The sequence below is a fragment of the Crocodylus porosus genome, unplaced genomic scaffold (assembly GCF_001723895.1).
Source record: "Crocodylus porosus isolate Cpor-Errol unplaced genomic scaffold, CroPor_comp1, whole genome shotgun sequence".
In the NCBI taxonomy this organism is placed as follows: Eukaryota; Metazoa; Chordata; order Crocodylia; family Crocodylidae; genus Crocodylus; species Crocodylus porosus.
In genome coordinates, this window is record NW_017728933.1 from 6,613,357 (window position 1) to 6,627,886 (window position 14,530).

The 14,530-nt window shown below is 51.6% G+C and overlaps 1 protein-coding gene across 3 annotated transcripts; it reads right to left on the minus strand.

Annotated features, from left to right (window-relative positions):
* Window positions 1-6,546: 6,546 nt before the first annotated feature.
* On the minus strand, window positions 6,547-12,263 carry DUSP26 (dual specificity phosphatase 26). 3 transcript variants are annotated; one of them, XM_019546149.1, is made up of 4 exons: window positions 11,956-12,263; window positions 9,396-9,673; window positions 8,701-8,915; window positions 6,547-7,266 (listed from the first exon to the last, which is right to left on the minus strand). In XM_019546149.1, exons 2-4 carry the CDS (start codon window positions 9,572-9,574, stop codon window positions 7,067-7,069), a joined length of 594 nt encoding a protein of 197 aa, XP_019401694.1. In that variant the 5' UTR covers window positions 9,575-9,673; window positions 11,956-12,263; the 3' UTR covers window positions 6,547-7,066. The 3 variants fall into 3 exon arrangements, with proteins under 3 accessions (XP_019401694.1, XP_019401693.1, XP_019401691.1); XM_019546148.1 differs by lacking the exon at window positions 11,956-12,263 and adding an exon at window positions 10,597-10,655 and having other exon boundaries at window positions 6,547-7,268; window positions 8,706-8,915; XM_019546146.1 differs by lacking the exon at window positions 11,956-12,263 and adding an exon at window positions 10,597-10,653.
* Between the last annotated feature and the right edge of the window lie 2,267 nt (window positions 12,264-14,530).

A 14,530-nucleotide genomic window follows, 5' to 3' on the forward strand; every position in this document is an offset into this window, starting at 1 on the left:
GTTAGCACTTCATTAAGCGAGGAACAGTAACTAAGGCGCATTAATGAATGTGGTAGACACACCCAGAAAGGATTATTGTATTTTGTAGAGCTTGTATTTGCCATCTCTTGCTATGCCGTTTGCAGTGTTTGAAGTCAGGACCGGTCAATAAGTCTGTCTGTTTGCAGGGCATCTGGTATACATAGCCACGGTTGCAAAAGTGAGGAAGACAAAGTTTGAGTGCTTCAGAGAATAAAGGAAACTGAGTGGTAGTAGACACGAGGAAACTGATGGTTTAGCGTGAGATTTCTCGTCCTTCCCACTCAAACAATGGAGTTATTAGAAAGCCGATGTGGGAATACATGGTCTACAGGTTTGGTTTAGCATAGCAATTGCTCAGCTGGGGAGTTCTTTGGAGCAGAGACTCTTTTTCCTTTATATGCTGTTACAGAGCCTAGTGCAGCGGGGCACAGGGTAGCTGCTCTGAGCCAGGCTCGTGGCAAACAACATCATGGCTCCCCTGCTCCACACACACAGACGAGGCCCTTCCACAGCACAGCAAGCCCAGTCGCGGGCTCTGTCAGTGCTTTCAGCCTCTGGATTAATTTGCTGATCCTCACTCAAACAAGTTTCCCCTCGTGCTCTGCACTTCCCTGATCCCGGCTTTACCGAACAATGGCTGTGCCCTGAGTTGAAGGCCTGATTAGCGCCCGGGCACACAATGGGAGCTGCGCAGCTGCAGGGCCCATAGCACAGGAGGTAAAACTGCAAAATCAGATGGGCACATTTGAGGACAATCCCTGCCCGTGTTGTTAGCTAGGATCTGGCTGCAGGGCCTCTGCCCAGCCCATTCCTTTGCCCATTTCCCAGGACCTCCTAGGGCCCTGTTCGGCTGCAGAGCCGCGTTCAATACTACCGAGAAGCCCTCCATGCCCTGTCCAGCTCCAGCCCCATATTGTTTGTTACCCAGAAGCCCTGGGCTTGCTATTTGGAGTTAGTGCCATTGTCCTTTTCTGGACAGTTCCTTTATGCTGAATGTCTAGTGCCTATAATACAGGGGCAGGAGATTTCCCTCTCTGTCATATGCCTTTTTAAAAGAGTTAGCCCCAATCCTGACCCTCTGCCCACTCTCCCACACAACAGTGCCTCTTGTTGACAAAGGCTGAGAGGAGCATTTCTCCTGGTCTCCCTGGAAGCAGGATAGGCACCCTGCCAGCCCGCTGCTTGCCTGGTGCTTAGGCCTGCCGAGACACTAAGCCAGATGCACCGCGGCATCCCAGACAGTCTGGCTAGCATCCAGGCTGAGCGGCTCGCCCTTCAAAGCGCTCAGAGCCCTCATTGCCACATGTTTATTAGATGCAAGCTCTTGATATACGGGGCTGCCCAAGCAGCCAACTGGTGTCAGGAAGTGGAAGAAGAATGGAGTTATATTAAGAGCGGCTGGACAATGCGTCCCCGAAGCACCGTGGTGCCAGTTATGCGCGGCTAAATTTGATCTCAACTTTCTCCACGTACTTACTCTGGGGTGGGTGGGATGGTATTGTAGCCACTATTTATAGGCTCTTCCAGCAGCGTTTCAGTCCTGGACCTTACCGCCTTTTGCAAGAACATCCACATTGCCCACTGAAGCTGTAACTTGGGATGCTCCCTTCCTACCCTTCTTCTTCCTGCTTCCTGACCCTCTTGCCAGCTTTCCCACTCCTCCTGCCCCCCGGGGTTATGCGGCACGTGAGCTCCCCTTAGACTTCAGCGGGCCAAGGATATTCCAGGCTCTCAGTGGGAGCTCTGCAAACCAAGTGGTTTTCAGCCACATGCTATTTCCAACCCAACCTCAGCCTGAGTCAGACCTCAGCAAACCCCATGAAATCAGCCACATGCATCCTGATTTGCAGGGGTGGGGGCTAAACAGTGTCTTAAAGCCAGACCCAAGTTGCGCAGCTTGATCTTATTTCTAGCTACAGGTAGAAATGGTAACCTCCTTCCCCTGGCACTCAGGAGGCCCAGAGGTGAACGACCAAGCTTCTGGCTTCCCAGATCTCTGGACCGAGCACCGAGTGGTTAGAAAGGATCCACAAAGCTGGAAACTGAAGCTGCCTGGCCACCTAAAACCTGGTCCTCGGGCACCTGCTGGTGGTCAGTAGGAACACAGTTAGATGAGGTTGCTTACAGGGACCAGGCTGGGAAACTTATGGGGAATAAAGAGGAGGACTAAGAAGGAGCTACTTTTCACCTGTCGTTTTTTTTTTTAATTTTCTCCAGATCTTAGGCTCCCAGATGAGGTCTCTGTAGGCTCTTTGCTTACTCAGGTAGCCTGGCTCAGCCACTGGCTTCACATCAAACCAAGCAAGAGGGTCTCCGACAGGCAGACGAGCAAGAATCGGTTTCCCATAGGCAGGACAAGCACAACAGAGCCAGTGCTTCCCTAGCGTGGGTGCTTTGAAGAGCAGCGCAGACGTCCTTTATTCAGAATCCTTTCCCCGCAAGGCATGTTCCTCTTGCTCCTTGCAGGCTCCTGAATCCCCGTCTCTGCCGTGAGGGTGCTCGCCAGAAACGAATGGGCTAGAGCAGGCCTCTTGGTGCAGAAAGGACTTTCCATCACTAACAGGGAAGTTCATTTTTGCTGGCCCCGGTTTCGTTGGCGGGGGTCCGACGGCTTTTGACAGAGTGCAACTTCTCCATCTGGTGGTCTTTGCTAAACATGACAGGAGGCTCAGCCTTTCTCACTTCCACCGTACTTAGATGATGTACTGGCTGTACTGCCCTGGCTGCTCCCTGGTTTCGCTGTCCACGTGGCTCCACTTTAGATGGCAGTCTTAGCCCTTTATCTTGGGGGCAAACATGGATCCTATTTATCGTGGGAGCTGGATGAATCTTAGGGCCTCGTTGCACCTTACACCGTGGGCTGCACAAATATTGACTGATGTTAGTGCTAGCTTTGAGTTTGGAGTTGTCACACCCTTAGGCTAGAACAGCAGGTCTCAACTCAACTTTTTTTTGTATCAGGGCCCATTTGTAAACATTGATGGCCAGACCTGCCCCAGTGCCCTGCAATCCTGGCCTGCTGCTCCCAGCTCCCCAGTGCATGGAGCAGGGGACCCCCTGTGTGGGCCCGGGGGGTGCTGGGAAACCAGCAGGCCAGAGCTCTGCCAGCCTTCAAGGGAAAACCCATGGTTTCCCATGTTTTTCTCCTTTCAAAGGAAAAGCCACTTTTTAAAAAGTTTGTTGATCTGTATTTAAAGTTTGTTCACAACGCTTTCATGCATTTTCATGATCCACTTTTGGATCGCGACCCATGGGTTGAGAAACAGAGATGAAGAAGCCTTCTCTGACAGTCCTCTACCTGCACAGCTGTGACTTGTCACTGGAGACAGAAGTCGCACATAAGCCAGTTTAAGTCATCAGAAACTGGTTTCAACCGGTAACAGAACAGAAGTTCAGTGCACATAACCCAGTTTCAAAATGGCTGAAACCAGTTTGAGATAAACCTGGTCGAATGTGGTATCCGACTTCACTGATTTATGTCAAACCAGTTTAATGAAACTTCTGTCCCAGACCCTGGTGAGCAGGGGCAGGACTAGGAGATGTACCTCTGAGTTTCCCCTACAGGGCTAGTGACCCAGGACAGGCTTCTACCCCTGCTCTACTAGAGGTGCTGGGATACTGGAGGACTTCAACCTGAGCAGCACATTGGTGGGGAGTGGCCACATACTAATGGACCAGGAGCTGGGCATGGCGGATCAGAGATAATTCTGTCCTGGAGTGGCTTAATTCTGAGCCACGTAACGAGTGCTTAAAACAGCTTTGAGGTATTAAAGTGCAGACAATCCAGGGGTTAAGAGCTCAAGGAGCTGCCCAAATTAACACGTAACGAGGCCCTCAGACATGTTCCCGCATGGATGGCAAGTCCTGCCCTAATGAAGTGCCTGGCGCAGAACACAAGGAACGTTCTTCAGTTCGGTGCTGCCCTCTCGTGGCCAGTGTGTCTGGCTCCCTGAGCCCTGCTTGTGCAAAGGTTGTAATAATGAATGCTGCTAGTAGCAAGGCCCCTGGGAACAGGGCACGAGCAAAGCTGGGCTGGATCCCTATGTGGGAGTGCACTGGGAGCCACTCGTTCCAAATGGGGAAATCCCTGCAGCTTGGCGGCTTCTCAGCTTGCTTTCTTACCCTTCCCTATATTAGCCAATGTGTGTTCTGCTATGGGTCTGTGCCTGAGCGGGAGCTAAGACTCTCCCTGCTCTTCTCAGGACTCCTCCAAACTCCTTCTCCAATTCTGATAGCTCCTCATTGGGGTGTGTAAATGAGAGTCCTGCCTTAAGAGCTTCCTGCTACTGCTCACTGGGGCACCTGCAAATTGCCTTGCTCACCCCAGCTTGGGGACTAGACACTAGCAAAGGGTCCAGGGCTGCTTGGATAAATATTGACTTCCTGCCCTATCCTCCCCTGGCCATTTCAGTGTAGCCACAACCAATCACAGGCGCACCGTGCTTTTACGAGATCCTGAACAAGTGCCGCAGCTTGTATGGCCTGCAGAGCGCAGGCCCCGTGACCATGAGCAACCACAAAAAGATCCAGGAGACGGTGAGGCTGAGGGACACCATGTCGTTTGTGGACCTGCTCCCAGGTGACACATGTCAGGCCATATGGGAGCGCATCGACCACAAGGACCTGGGTAAAGACCACAAGGACCTGAACTGGCTCATAGCCCACCGAGCCCTGCCAGCGAGGTCCCGGAGACATAGAGAGGGTCAGCTGGGGAGACCCAGCTGCCCGTGGCTCAACTGCCACAGAGCCACCGAGACGATCGACTACCTGCTCTGGCTCCGCACCTGCGCCACAGGGGTATGGAAAAGGATGGAGCGGCTCTGTGAAGTGGTGACCGGTGACAACTGGCTAACCCAGAGAAGTGGCACTGTCCAGGCACCTCACCAAGCACCAGGGGAGCCCATCGGCCCACTTTAACCAGTTTGTATCCCGTGTCAGGAGCACCCTGGGGAAAGCCAGGAACCTCCTGTTGTCCAGGCACACGGACATAGAGGTAGTAGGCTGTGTGAAAATGGCTCTGAGCAAAACTCCAGACCTACTACCAGGAATCAGTAGTGGAGGATGGAGAGGACATGGCCAAAGCCATTTTGGCACAGAGGCATGTGGCATAGGATCTTCCAACTCCCGCCTAGCAGAGAGGGGGGTGGTGGCAGCGAGGAAGAAACAAGTTGAACTGAGGACAGCGACAGCAGCAGCCGGACAGCAACACGGACAGCAGGTGAACTGAGTATGTGACCCCGCAAGCAGTGGGGGGGAGGAAAAAAAAGGGTGGCCTGAGAGACCAGAAGTTGCTTGTGTGTCTACAGCGTGACATGGATATTGTAACAGGTCCGGGTGGCCAGTGAGCCTTTGCACAGGTGCACGGGCTACGCGGACACGGTTTTTGTAATATGTTAAGGTTTTTTTTGTGGAATGATACTCGGAGTGAGCTTTTTAGGCTTTACGCCCACTTCATGGAAATGGGAGGCTCCTCCCTAGTTTGCTCCTCTGGCCATATGGCTGAGGGCAAGCAAAACTCGGGGGCATCTGTATCCCAAGCCTCCAGGCTTGGGCCTGCATGTAGGATGCCTGCCAAAGACCTTGGAAACATCTGAAGCTTCAGGTGGGGGTGGAGGATGTTTGCTGGTTATAGGGCCACTTTTGGTTCTGGACTGACTCATGGGTTTGGACTTGATTTGGCTGATTTGGCTTGGAACAGGAAAAATTTCCTTAAAAAAAAAAGTTCATCCACCTGGCAGAGGGACACTTGGCACAGGCTCTTTCAAGACCCCGCAGTGGGGAAACGGACAGAGATAGTGAAGAGGATGGCAAGACAATAGGATCAGAAAACAGGCATGAGGACAGAAGCAGCAACAGCAGCAGCAGGTCCTCCAGTGGAAGCAACTGTGAATGAACTGAGTTTTAAGCCCCGTATTCAGGGACAGGACTGAGAGACAAGGGGTTTTGTGGGGGAGATGATGCCTTGTGGACAGGTACAGATATTGTAATGGGTGTGCTTGTTTCTATGGTGGGTTAAGGAGGCAGTGATATGGGTATGGATGTGCATTAGCTCCTCAAGGTGTAGGTCTGTGTTTAGCTCTGTAGTGCTCTGTGTTTAGTCCCACAGTCCCTGGCTCCTTCCCTCCAGCAGCTTCTGAATGATGGTGCCCATTCCTGGGTGAGAAGAAAGGCTGGCTGGGCCATTTGGTAGCATGATTCAAAGCCTCCACCATAGAAATAAAGGGAAACAAATGCCCTCCTCCCGTCTCAACCACCCCTGTGGAGTGGCGGCTTTCATACAGATGCATTTTGCTTCCTTTTCATTATGTTGACCTCAAAGGGCCTGGGAGAGGATCATAAAGAGCTGGTTGGACCCTCCCGAGCCCTGCATCATCATTGTTGCTGTGACACGGGACATGGAGTTCCCTCCAAAGGCAAGTTCATTTCAGCCCTAAGAGAAGTGACCACTAAATACTCACAGTCGGGAACCCACCCCATCTCTCAGTCTGGACCAAGATGCTCCAGCCACAGAAGGGACAGCTAGACTTTCTGTTTCCCTTGCAGTATTTTTATTCTTACAGGTAAATGTTTGACATCAAGGACTTTCAAACTCTACAGTAGAGGGTCTGTTCCCCAGGCCATACCCAGGTCACAGAGAAATGGACACACAGCCTGGGTCTGCCAGGAACAAAGAAAGGGCAAGGCCGGCTGGGTGAATGGGTCTGCCGGTTAGGAGGACCAACCCTTGAGGGCTTCCCTGAGCCATCAGGGAGTGAGAGCAGCCTGAGACATGGGGCCGAGTCTCATCAGCTGCACCTCTGAGGTTAGAAGGCTTGTGGGGGAGGCCGCATATTGGGCCATTGCAACTGCAGTTGGGGGAGCAGAGATCTGTTTGATCACTTCATATAGCTGAGGCTCCTGGAGGACCCCAGGCAACTGGATGGACGGGGGGGAGTCCCTTGCTTCACTTTAACCCCTGAGTGCCTGCACTGTGATGAAAGCCCTGCGCTGGCTGCTCATGTGACAGCAAATTTCTGCTGAATGTCATCCACTGTGCAGCACCCCCTCAGACCCTCCGCTTCAGCCTCAGAGAGTTATCCAGAGTGACCAGCTGGCGCAGGAAGCCCCGGTTGGGGATGATGCCACGGTGGTCCTTGACAGTCTTTATGGCTTCCACCAGGGTCATGTGATGGCGGATCATGAGGTAGGCGAGGACCAAGGTGGCCGACCTGCTCACCCCAACAGCACAATGCACAAGGATCCTTCCTGCAGAGAGAAGAGCAGCAACATCATAGCATGATTTGGGTCTCTAAAGGGAACCTAGGAAAGTGCCCTAGTGCGGTACTGATGAGACAGTCCAATCTTAGTTAGGATACAGGACGTGGGACAAGGTGGCAGAGCCAGGTGGAAAATGGAGGAGCAGGAGGGGAATCCAGGGAAAGTTCATCCCAACATCGACAACCAAAATGTTTTGCTTCAGAAATGATGCCTTGTGGGATCTATAGTTTGGAGGCTTTGTGCTCGCTTTCTTGTCTTTGGGATGAATGCACTGCTCAGACAATATGTCCTGTGACCCAGGAGAGTCCATCCACTTGGTAAGAGTCAGTGTATTAGGGCAGTCCCAAGACCACGGTGCATCATGGAAAAGAAAGTCTGCTTCCTCTCCCATGAGTCTCTTTTCTCTTCCACTCAGCAGAAACCTGCTGTCACGTGAGTAGCAGGAGCAGGGCTTTCATCACGGTGCAGGCACTCAGCAGTTTAGGATAAAGTGCAGCAAGAGAAAGCCTCCTTCCTATCCCTTCCTTGGCTCTTCTGAAGCAAAACATGCTGCAGTGGGTTACCCAGAAAGGTGGTGGATTCTCCATCCTTGGAGGTTTTTAAGGCCCGGCATGACAAAGCCTTGGCTGGGATGATTTAGTTGGGACTGGGCCTGCTTTGAGGAAGGGGTTGGACTAGATGTGACCTCCTGAGGTCCCTTCCAGCCCTCACTTTCCATGTTTCTATGATTCAAAGTCCACCATGGGGTCATAGTCCCTAGGGGAAGAAGGGACCTAGGACAATGACATCCCAGTTTCCACAGCAGCCTACAGCAGCTTTCTCAATCCAAGTGTACATGTACACATACATACACACACACACACAGGGCCAGGATGTTTTGTTTTCAGTGAAAAGCATACATTTCCCAGGGAAAATGAAAAATTAGGTGAAAAGCCAATTTTCCATTGAAAAGCAGTGCTAATGAACATTTTTCACCCAGCCCTATTCCACAGCTCCTGTGAACTAGACTTAGCTCTGCCTGCTCAGGGACAGAAACCACAGACACCTCTGTTCCTGACTCTCCATACCCCAGGACCTTGATAGTGGGTCAGGTCCCAATATCAGCTGGAGCAGGCCATGGCACTTTGCTAATATGTGCCTGCCACCTTGCACAATGACATGGAGGGGTCAGATAACAGTCCAGAACGGGGGGCTGGGTGTCCTCCCAAATGGGGGGGCAGTGATCTGGATGCACCACCGCATCAGTTAATTTCGATGGAGTTGAGTCTATAGGAGGCCAGATATGAAACTGGGGAGTCATTGCTCTGTTCCAGCTCCCTGGGGTTGAGGAAACAAGGGGGTCAAAGAGGTGATGAGGGCTTTGGACACTGCCTCCTCTCCCTCCTGGATAAGGTCCTTTCCTGGCTCATCTCTGCCCCTCACCTTTTCTCTCGCTCAGTGCCTGGTGGATGAAGTCGGCGGCGGGGTAGAAGTGAGGGCTCATGTCGAAGGTGGGCGAATCGTGGGCCTCGATGCCCAGGTAGTGGATGCCGGTGCCCTCATAGTACTCGGCACCCCCCCTCCACTTGCTGTGTGAGGCATTGAGGATGTGGGTGATCTGCAGGTGAGCCAGCTCACGTCGATTGGCTGCTATATCCCTGTAGGCAGAGAAGAGAATGCAAAGGGTTAAAACAGGGTTTTAACCCTTTGGGGGTTCATGGAGGATCCACAACACTCAGCGTGGAGCAAAGCCTGTTTGGAAGAGGCTTGTGCAAGCACCACCAGCTAGAAGAGGCAGTGATGGTATAGATCAGAGTGGCCTGCCGCATATTTTTGGCTGGAAGGGAAGCGTCCACAAGGGGATGGAGTTACCCTGGGGACAATTAACATTAGGTAAATTAAGCTGTGTCCACTTTGCAGCCCCATGTGATTTTAGCCTGGGTTCCTCAGGTAACTCTTTTAATCCTAATCCACAGCCCCTCCCCTTCCATTCCTGGGCTCCCCGTGCCACTCAGCCAATGCCCACTGACCCCAACCTACTGCCCCCTGCTATTTGAGTTGTGGGCCCCCACACCCCCAGGGCCCGTCAGGATCCATCCATATGATACAAGAAAGAGTCTCCTTGGGGTTGTACGTACTGATCTCCCAGGTACAGTCCAGGCCAGACCTCATCAGCATGGTTACAGGCTGTCTTCCCTGTGTACAGCAGCCTCTCCAACTCGAAGACACTGAGGATGGGGTGGCTGCTGCGGTCTTCTGGAGTCTCTCGGCTGGCTGACCTGGAGCTGCTCCTGGAGAACCTGGACATGAAAGCCATTGGAGTGGCTGTATCCCACAATGCATCCCTGTGGGCTGGTCGAGGCTGGGCCGTGGCCGGGATGCTGCTTTTGCTGCGGTTGCCACCCACTGTCTTATCCTGGAAGCAACAGAGGCTATTAGGGAAACCACATCATCAAATGCTCCCCCATGGGATTCAGCCCTAGAAGCCCTCCCAGATCCAGATGTTTTTCCTGGGGCCAGCAACACCAGGAGATGCCAGATCCAGCAACTCCAGGCTGAGATTCATAGGGCCACTGACACTGGAGTTAGCTGCTGCCTCATCAAAATACCCTTCAAGGTGGCTCTACCAAGCAAGCTCTACCTCACGAGCTTGGTGCAGGGAGCAGGGACTCTCTATCCAGGGGTCCCTGACATGAAGAAAGGGAATAACATTTCATCCTCCCTGCCTAGGACAGCTTGATAATGGCAGAAGCAAGAAAAAGAGAGAGCTGGGTCACAGAGCTCCTCTGCCCCTGGGCAACACTCCCCATTTGCCATGTTCCAGCTCTGCCATGTCTGAGCAGTGCCACGCCGGCCGGAGTGGCTACCTGTGGTTTTGTATTTAGGGGGCGATGCAGTTGTTCAGCTGCTGCTTTCCCCCTCTGAGGAGACCGCAAAGCTTTTCTGCCAGCATAGTGAGGCCAGTTCAGGAACAGGCTGTGCCAGCCTGTGATCAGAGGAGCTGGCATGCGGTGACAGCTCTGGGCCGGTTGCCAGGGGCTGGGGCTGGGAGGAAAAACAGGTGGAAAATTTCATATGGAGATACGTGGGGTCTGGCTGAGCTTTGTCTTGCCACATACCAATAAGAGCAGCCCATAGCAAGAAGCAATTTTAACCCCTTTTGGGAGCTCTTTTAACCCCTCTGAAAGATCAGGTGGTGACTGGGGAGAGGGGGGCTTCTCGATTGCTGAGCACAAGGAGACTTATTTTAAAGAAGAGCAGCCAGAGCATGCCGTGCGGTGCTCCAGACCATGCTCCTCCTTCCTCCCACCACCAGCGAGCCTCCCAGGATAATCTCACCCAGACCCAGAAGCTAAGCTTCAGCCGTGGGAACATTTTGCTTGCTTGCTGTTGTCCTCCTGATCACGGCCAACTAACCGCCACGGCTGCTGCCACCGTTAATGTACTTTGCCCTCTCCTGCCCCCCAACAGCACTGCCTCAGCTGTCGCCTGGAGTGGCTTCAGGTGCTCAGGAGCACGTCCAGCCTGTCACTTCCCAGCCCCTCTTCCCATCAGCAGCTCGGCACCAGAGCTAAGAGGGGGAAATGCAGTGACCTTAGATTTACCACTGGGCTGGCTCAAACCATCCATCCACTTGCTGTGACATCCTGTCTCCAGCAATGGCCGGAAGGCAGCGGTCCAGGAGGAAACACTCCCCAGATGCCCACCGAACAGGACAGAGAGGCTGGAGACATTTCAAGGAGCCTGTAGATTCAGAGTGGGTCCAGAGATGCTCAAGATATGCTCCTTTCCACTATCGCTCCCCAAAGTGGCCTGTTCCAGGTGCAGGATGTTAGATGCTGCTTTGAACATAACTGTGCGGTTTACGGACCGGTCTGTGCTGGAAGAGCAAGCTCAATCCAGCTCTGGCACAGCTCACTGCAGCTGCCTCTGAAGGTAACAAGAACCGCCCAAGCATGCGCCATGGTCCTTTTTTTGACCCTGCACCAGCTCTGGTGCTGTGCTGAACATTTAACTTGCTGGTTCCAGGAATAAACAAATACCTGGCAAGCCCCTCAGCCAGGACATGGAGGCCAAGACAAGCAACACACTTACTATGTCACTAGTGTCCATCTGCTCAGGACACAGCCAACCTTGCCTGACCTTGACTGCAACACATCCAAGCCCTGCCTGTGTCTGTGTCCCGTGGATCGTAGGGGGGAGCTCATGAGAAAGGGTCTGATATTTCTCACGGCTCTTAATAGAAGGCTACAAACAGACCCAGGACTGGGTAAGAGGCTGCCAGCCACATCCACATCCACTTTGGGATGTAATTCCCCGCCCTCGCGATGCTCAGATACAAGGGGCTTGAGCTGGAAAATGTCACTGGTTGCTACCCAGAAGATGCAAGACCACAGAGCAGATCCCCCCCAAAACATCCTTATTCCCGAAACCTCCCAGGTGGGGTGAGACCCACAGTCACAGCAAAACATGGAGCAGGCTGCAGCCTGCAATGCCTCACAGGTTCATGGCTGTCTTTGCAGCCCCTGCCAGTCTCACGCTGCACTGGGAGGGAGGAGGAGAGAAGCAGAGAGGCAGACAGCCCTGCCTACGCACATGGCTCGGCACAGACATTATCACATTCATGCAGGCTGCCCAGCCCCACCGAGACAGACAGATAGACACGCAGGAGGGAGATGCCCACCCTCATTACCCTACCTTTATGCAGACTGTGATTTCTCAGTTCAGGGCGAGTAGTCTAGTCATATCCCGTCAGCCATGTCTTCATACTGTTGCTGCTGCTGTTTCTGCTGCTGCCGTGGAAAGGCTGATGTATGAACATCTATTTTAAGGGATGACATGTCCAGAGGCAGGTTTGTTTAGATCACACTGCGTTTGGGGGGTGGAGAGGAAGAGGAGGGAGACTGGCACAACACACAGCCCCACAGACAAACATGCACACCCCCCTCCCCATGCATGTAAATACTCATACACAGCCAAATAACACAGATCCAAATGCACTCCCATAAATTCCCCCCAACCCCGATGTGCTGTCTCCCTCTCACACACGCCTGTGTGCAACAAGCCACAGAAAGAAAGACACCGATCTGGCTGGCAGCGGCGCTTGCTGAAATGAATGTGCGCACACAGTTTCAACCATTTCGGTTCACCTCAGTGCCTTTTTCCTTTCAGTTCATCTGGCAGAACTAGCTAGGGGCTAATTCACCCAAAAATGGAGTTTCAGAGAGACTGAAGCAATTTGCAAATTTGGATCAAATTGAGTGAAGAGGCACTTTCAAAAAAATGGGAAGAATGTAGCAAAATGTCAAAACTTTTCAGCAGGCTCCCACTGTCCCATTTTGAATCTGAAACACTTGATTCTGGCATTTTCAAACCAGAAATTCGCAAACTTTTCTTTGGGAACAGATTTTTTTTTTTTTGCTGTTTAAAAAGTGATAGAAATTCAAGTGTAAAAAAAGGTAAAAGGTGCCCAAGTGGATCAAAGAGATAGTTTGATTCATGAAATGTTTCAATTCAACTAAACCACATTTTGGGGGAAAAACCCCATCTATTTTTGTCTGGGTAGGACTTTCTGGATCCTTATAGACACTATCACTAATACTTGTGACCAAATCAATCTGAAATGGAAATATCCTGACTCCTAAATGGTACTTGCCACAGCCTGTTGATGATACCCTGACTGGTTCCAGAGCCGGTTAACTATCCTCTTACTTTCACTGTTGACTGGAGAGACTATAACGCATTTCAACTTTATCACAACTTGTCTCCTGTTGGGTTTTTGGCTTTTTTTGGCTGACACTTTTGCCATTTTCATAAATAGTGTCAGTTGCCTCAACTGGAAAAAAGATATTTGTTTGATTTTTTTTTCTCCCAGCTCAGTTGCTAATGGATAATAGAGTTCTTATCATTTAAGGCATGGGTTCAGTTCTAACGCATGACAACAGCAACCCTTTGCTCAGCTTCTGGGTTGTTATTGAAATTAGCTCAGGGAGGCAAGGCAAGGTTATGGGCGGGACACGACTGGATTCAGGAGAGCTGTGTTTGGTTTCTAACTCTGCCACTGACTTCCTGCATAATGCTGGGCATGTCTCACAGTCTGTCTCAGTCTCCAATCTGTACAATAGGGAGAGTAATATTTAATTTGGGAAGATAGAGCCATCCATATTTGGGAAATGCTTAGATACTGCAGCAATTGGGGCCCTATGGCTGTGTCCAGATGTGTGGGGACGTGCACTTGGAGAGACAAAAATAGTAGCGGCACAAATTTGTTCTGCTACTTTTTGCTGCAGCGCACGCCCCTGTATGTGCAGTTTGTTGAGGGACAAATTGTCCTGCTTTGGGCAAACTGACCTTGCCCAGCTCCTTCCGGCTCCCAGCCAGAACACAACTGAAGAAGTGGAGATGGTCCGGCCGGCAGCCACATTGTCTCCCTGGAGGACCAAGCCTCTGTGTCTGCCGGCGCACACTCCTGTCATATACACTGTGCCACATTTTTTTCTGGCACTTTTTTTTGGCTACTGGGATTTCCCAGTAGCAAATTTTGGCCCTGCACTGCATGTTTTAACATTCTCTGCATGTAATTTGTGGTGCCACAAATTGGTTTGTGGCACCACAAACTGCATACCCCGGCTCGTCTGGACACAGCCTATAGGTATATACATGTCTGTCCCTAGTAGAAAAGTATCTGCCAGAAAGAGGGCTAGAAGTATGGTAATCTCAATATAGAAGACCAGAATACTGTGGCAATATTGATTTGCAGTATATAATCCCGTCTATGTGATGTCCAGAATTCCACATGCATTGAAGACCCTGCTGCATTCATAGATTGCATAGATTTCATAGACATTAGGGGCTGGAAGGGACCTCATGAGATCATTGGGTCCAGCCCCCCTCCCCGTGCCACAGGCAGGAAGTCAGCCGGGATCAAGTGACCCCAGCAAGAAATATATCCACCTATTTTTTGAAAGAGTCCAGAGCAGGTGCTTGTACCACCTCTGGGGGGAGTTTGTTCCAGTCCCTGGACACACGCACGGTAAAGAACGTTTTTCTTATGTCTAGTCTAAATCAGCCTTCCTGGAGTTTATGGCCATTAGACCTTGTTATCCCTTGGGGAGCTCTGGTGAACAGCTGTTGTCCCAGGTCCTGATGTACCTCTGTTCAACATCTTCATTAATTGTCTTGTTCAACATCTTCATTAATGATGTGGGCATTGGAGTCAGGAGTGGACTGGCCAAGTTCGCTGATGACACCAAACTCTGGGGGAAAGCATCCA

Excerpts from the sequence above, each read along its gene's own strand:
- DUSP26 (XM_019546146.1), bottom strand. The coding sequence starts at position 10,632 with ATGTTCCCACGGCTGAAGCTTAGCTTCTGGGTCTGG. Across the intron at positions 9,674-10,596 it reads AGCTTAGCTTCTGGGTCTGG|GATAAGACAGTGGGTGGCAA; the intron begins GTGAGATTATCC and ends TGTTGCTTCCAG. Across the intron at positions 7,267-8,700 it reads GGCACTGAGCGAGAGAAAAG|GAAGGATCCTTGTGCATTGT; the intron begins GTGAGGGGCAGA and ends TTCTCTCTGCAG.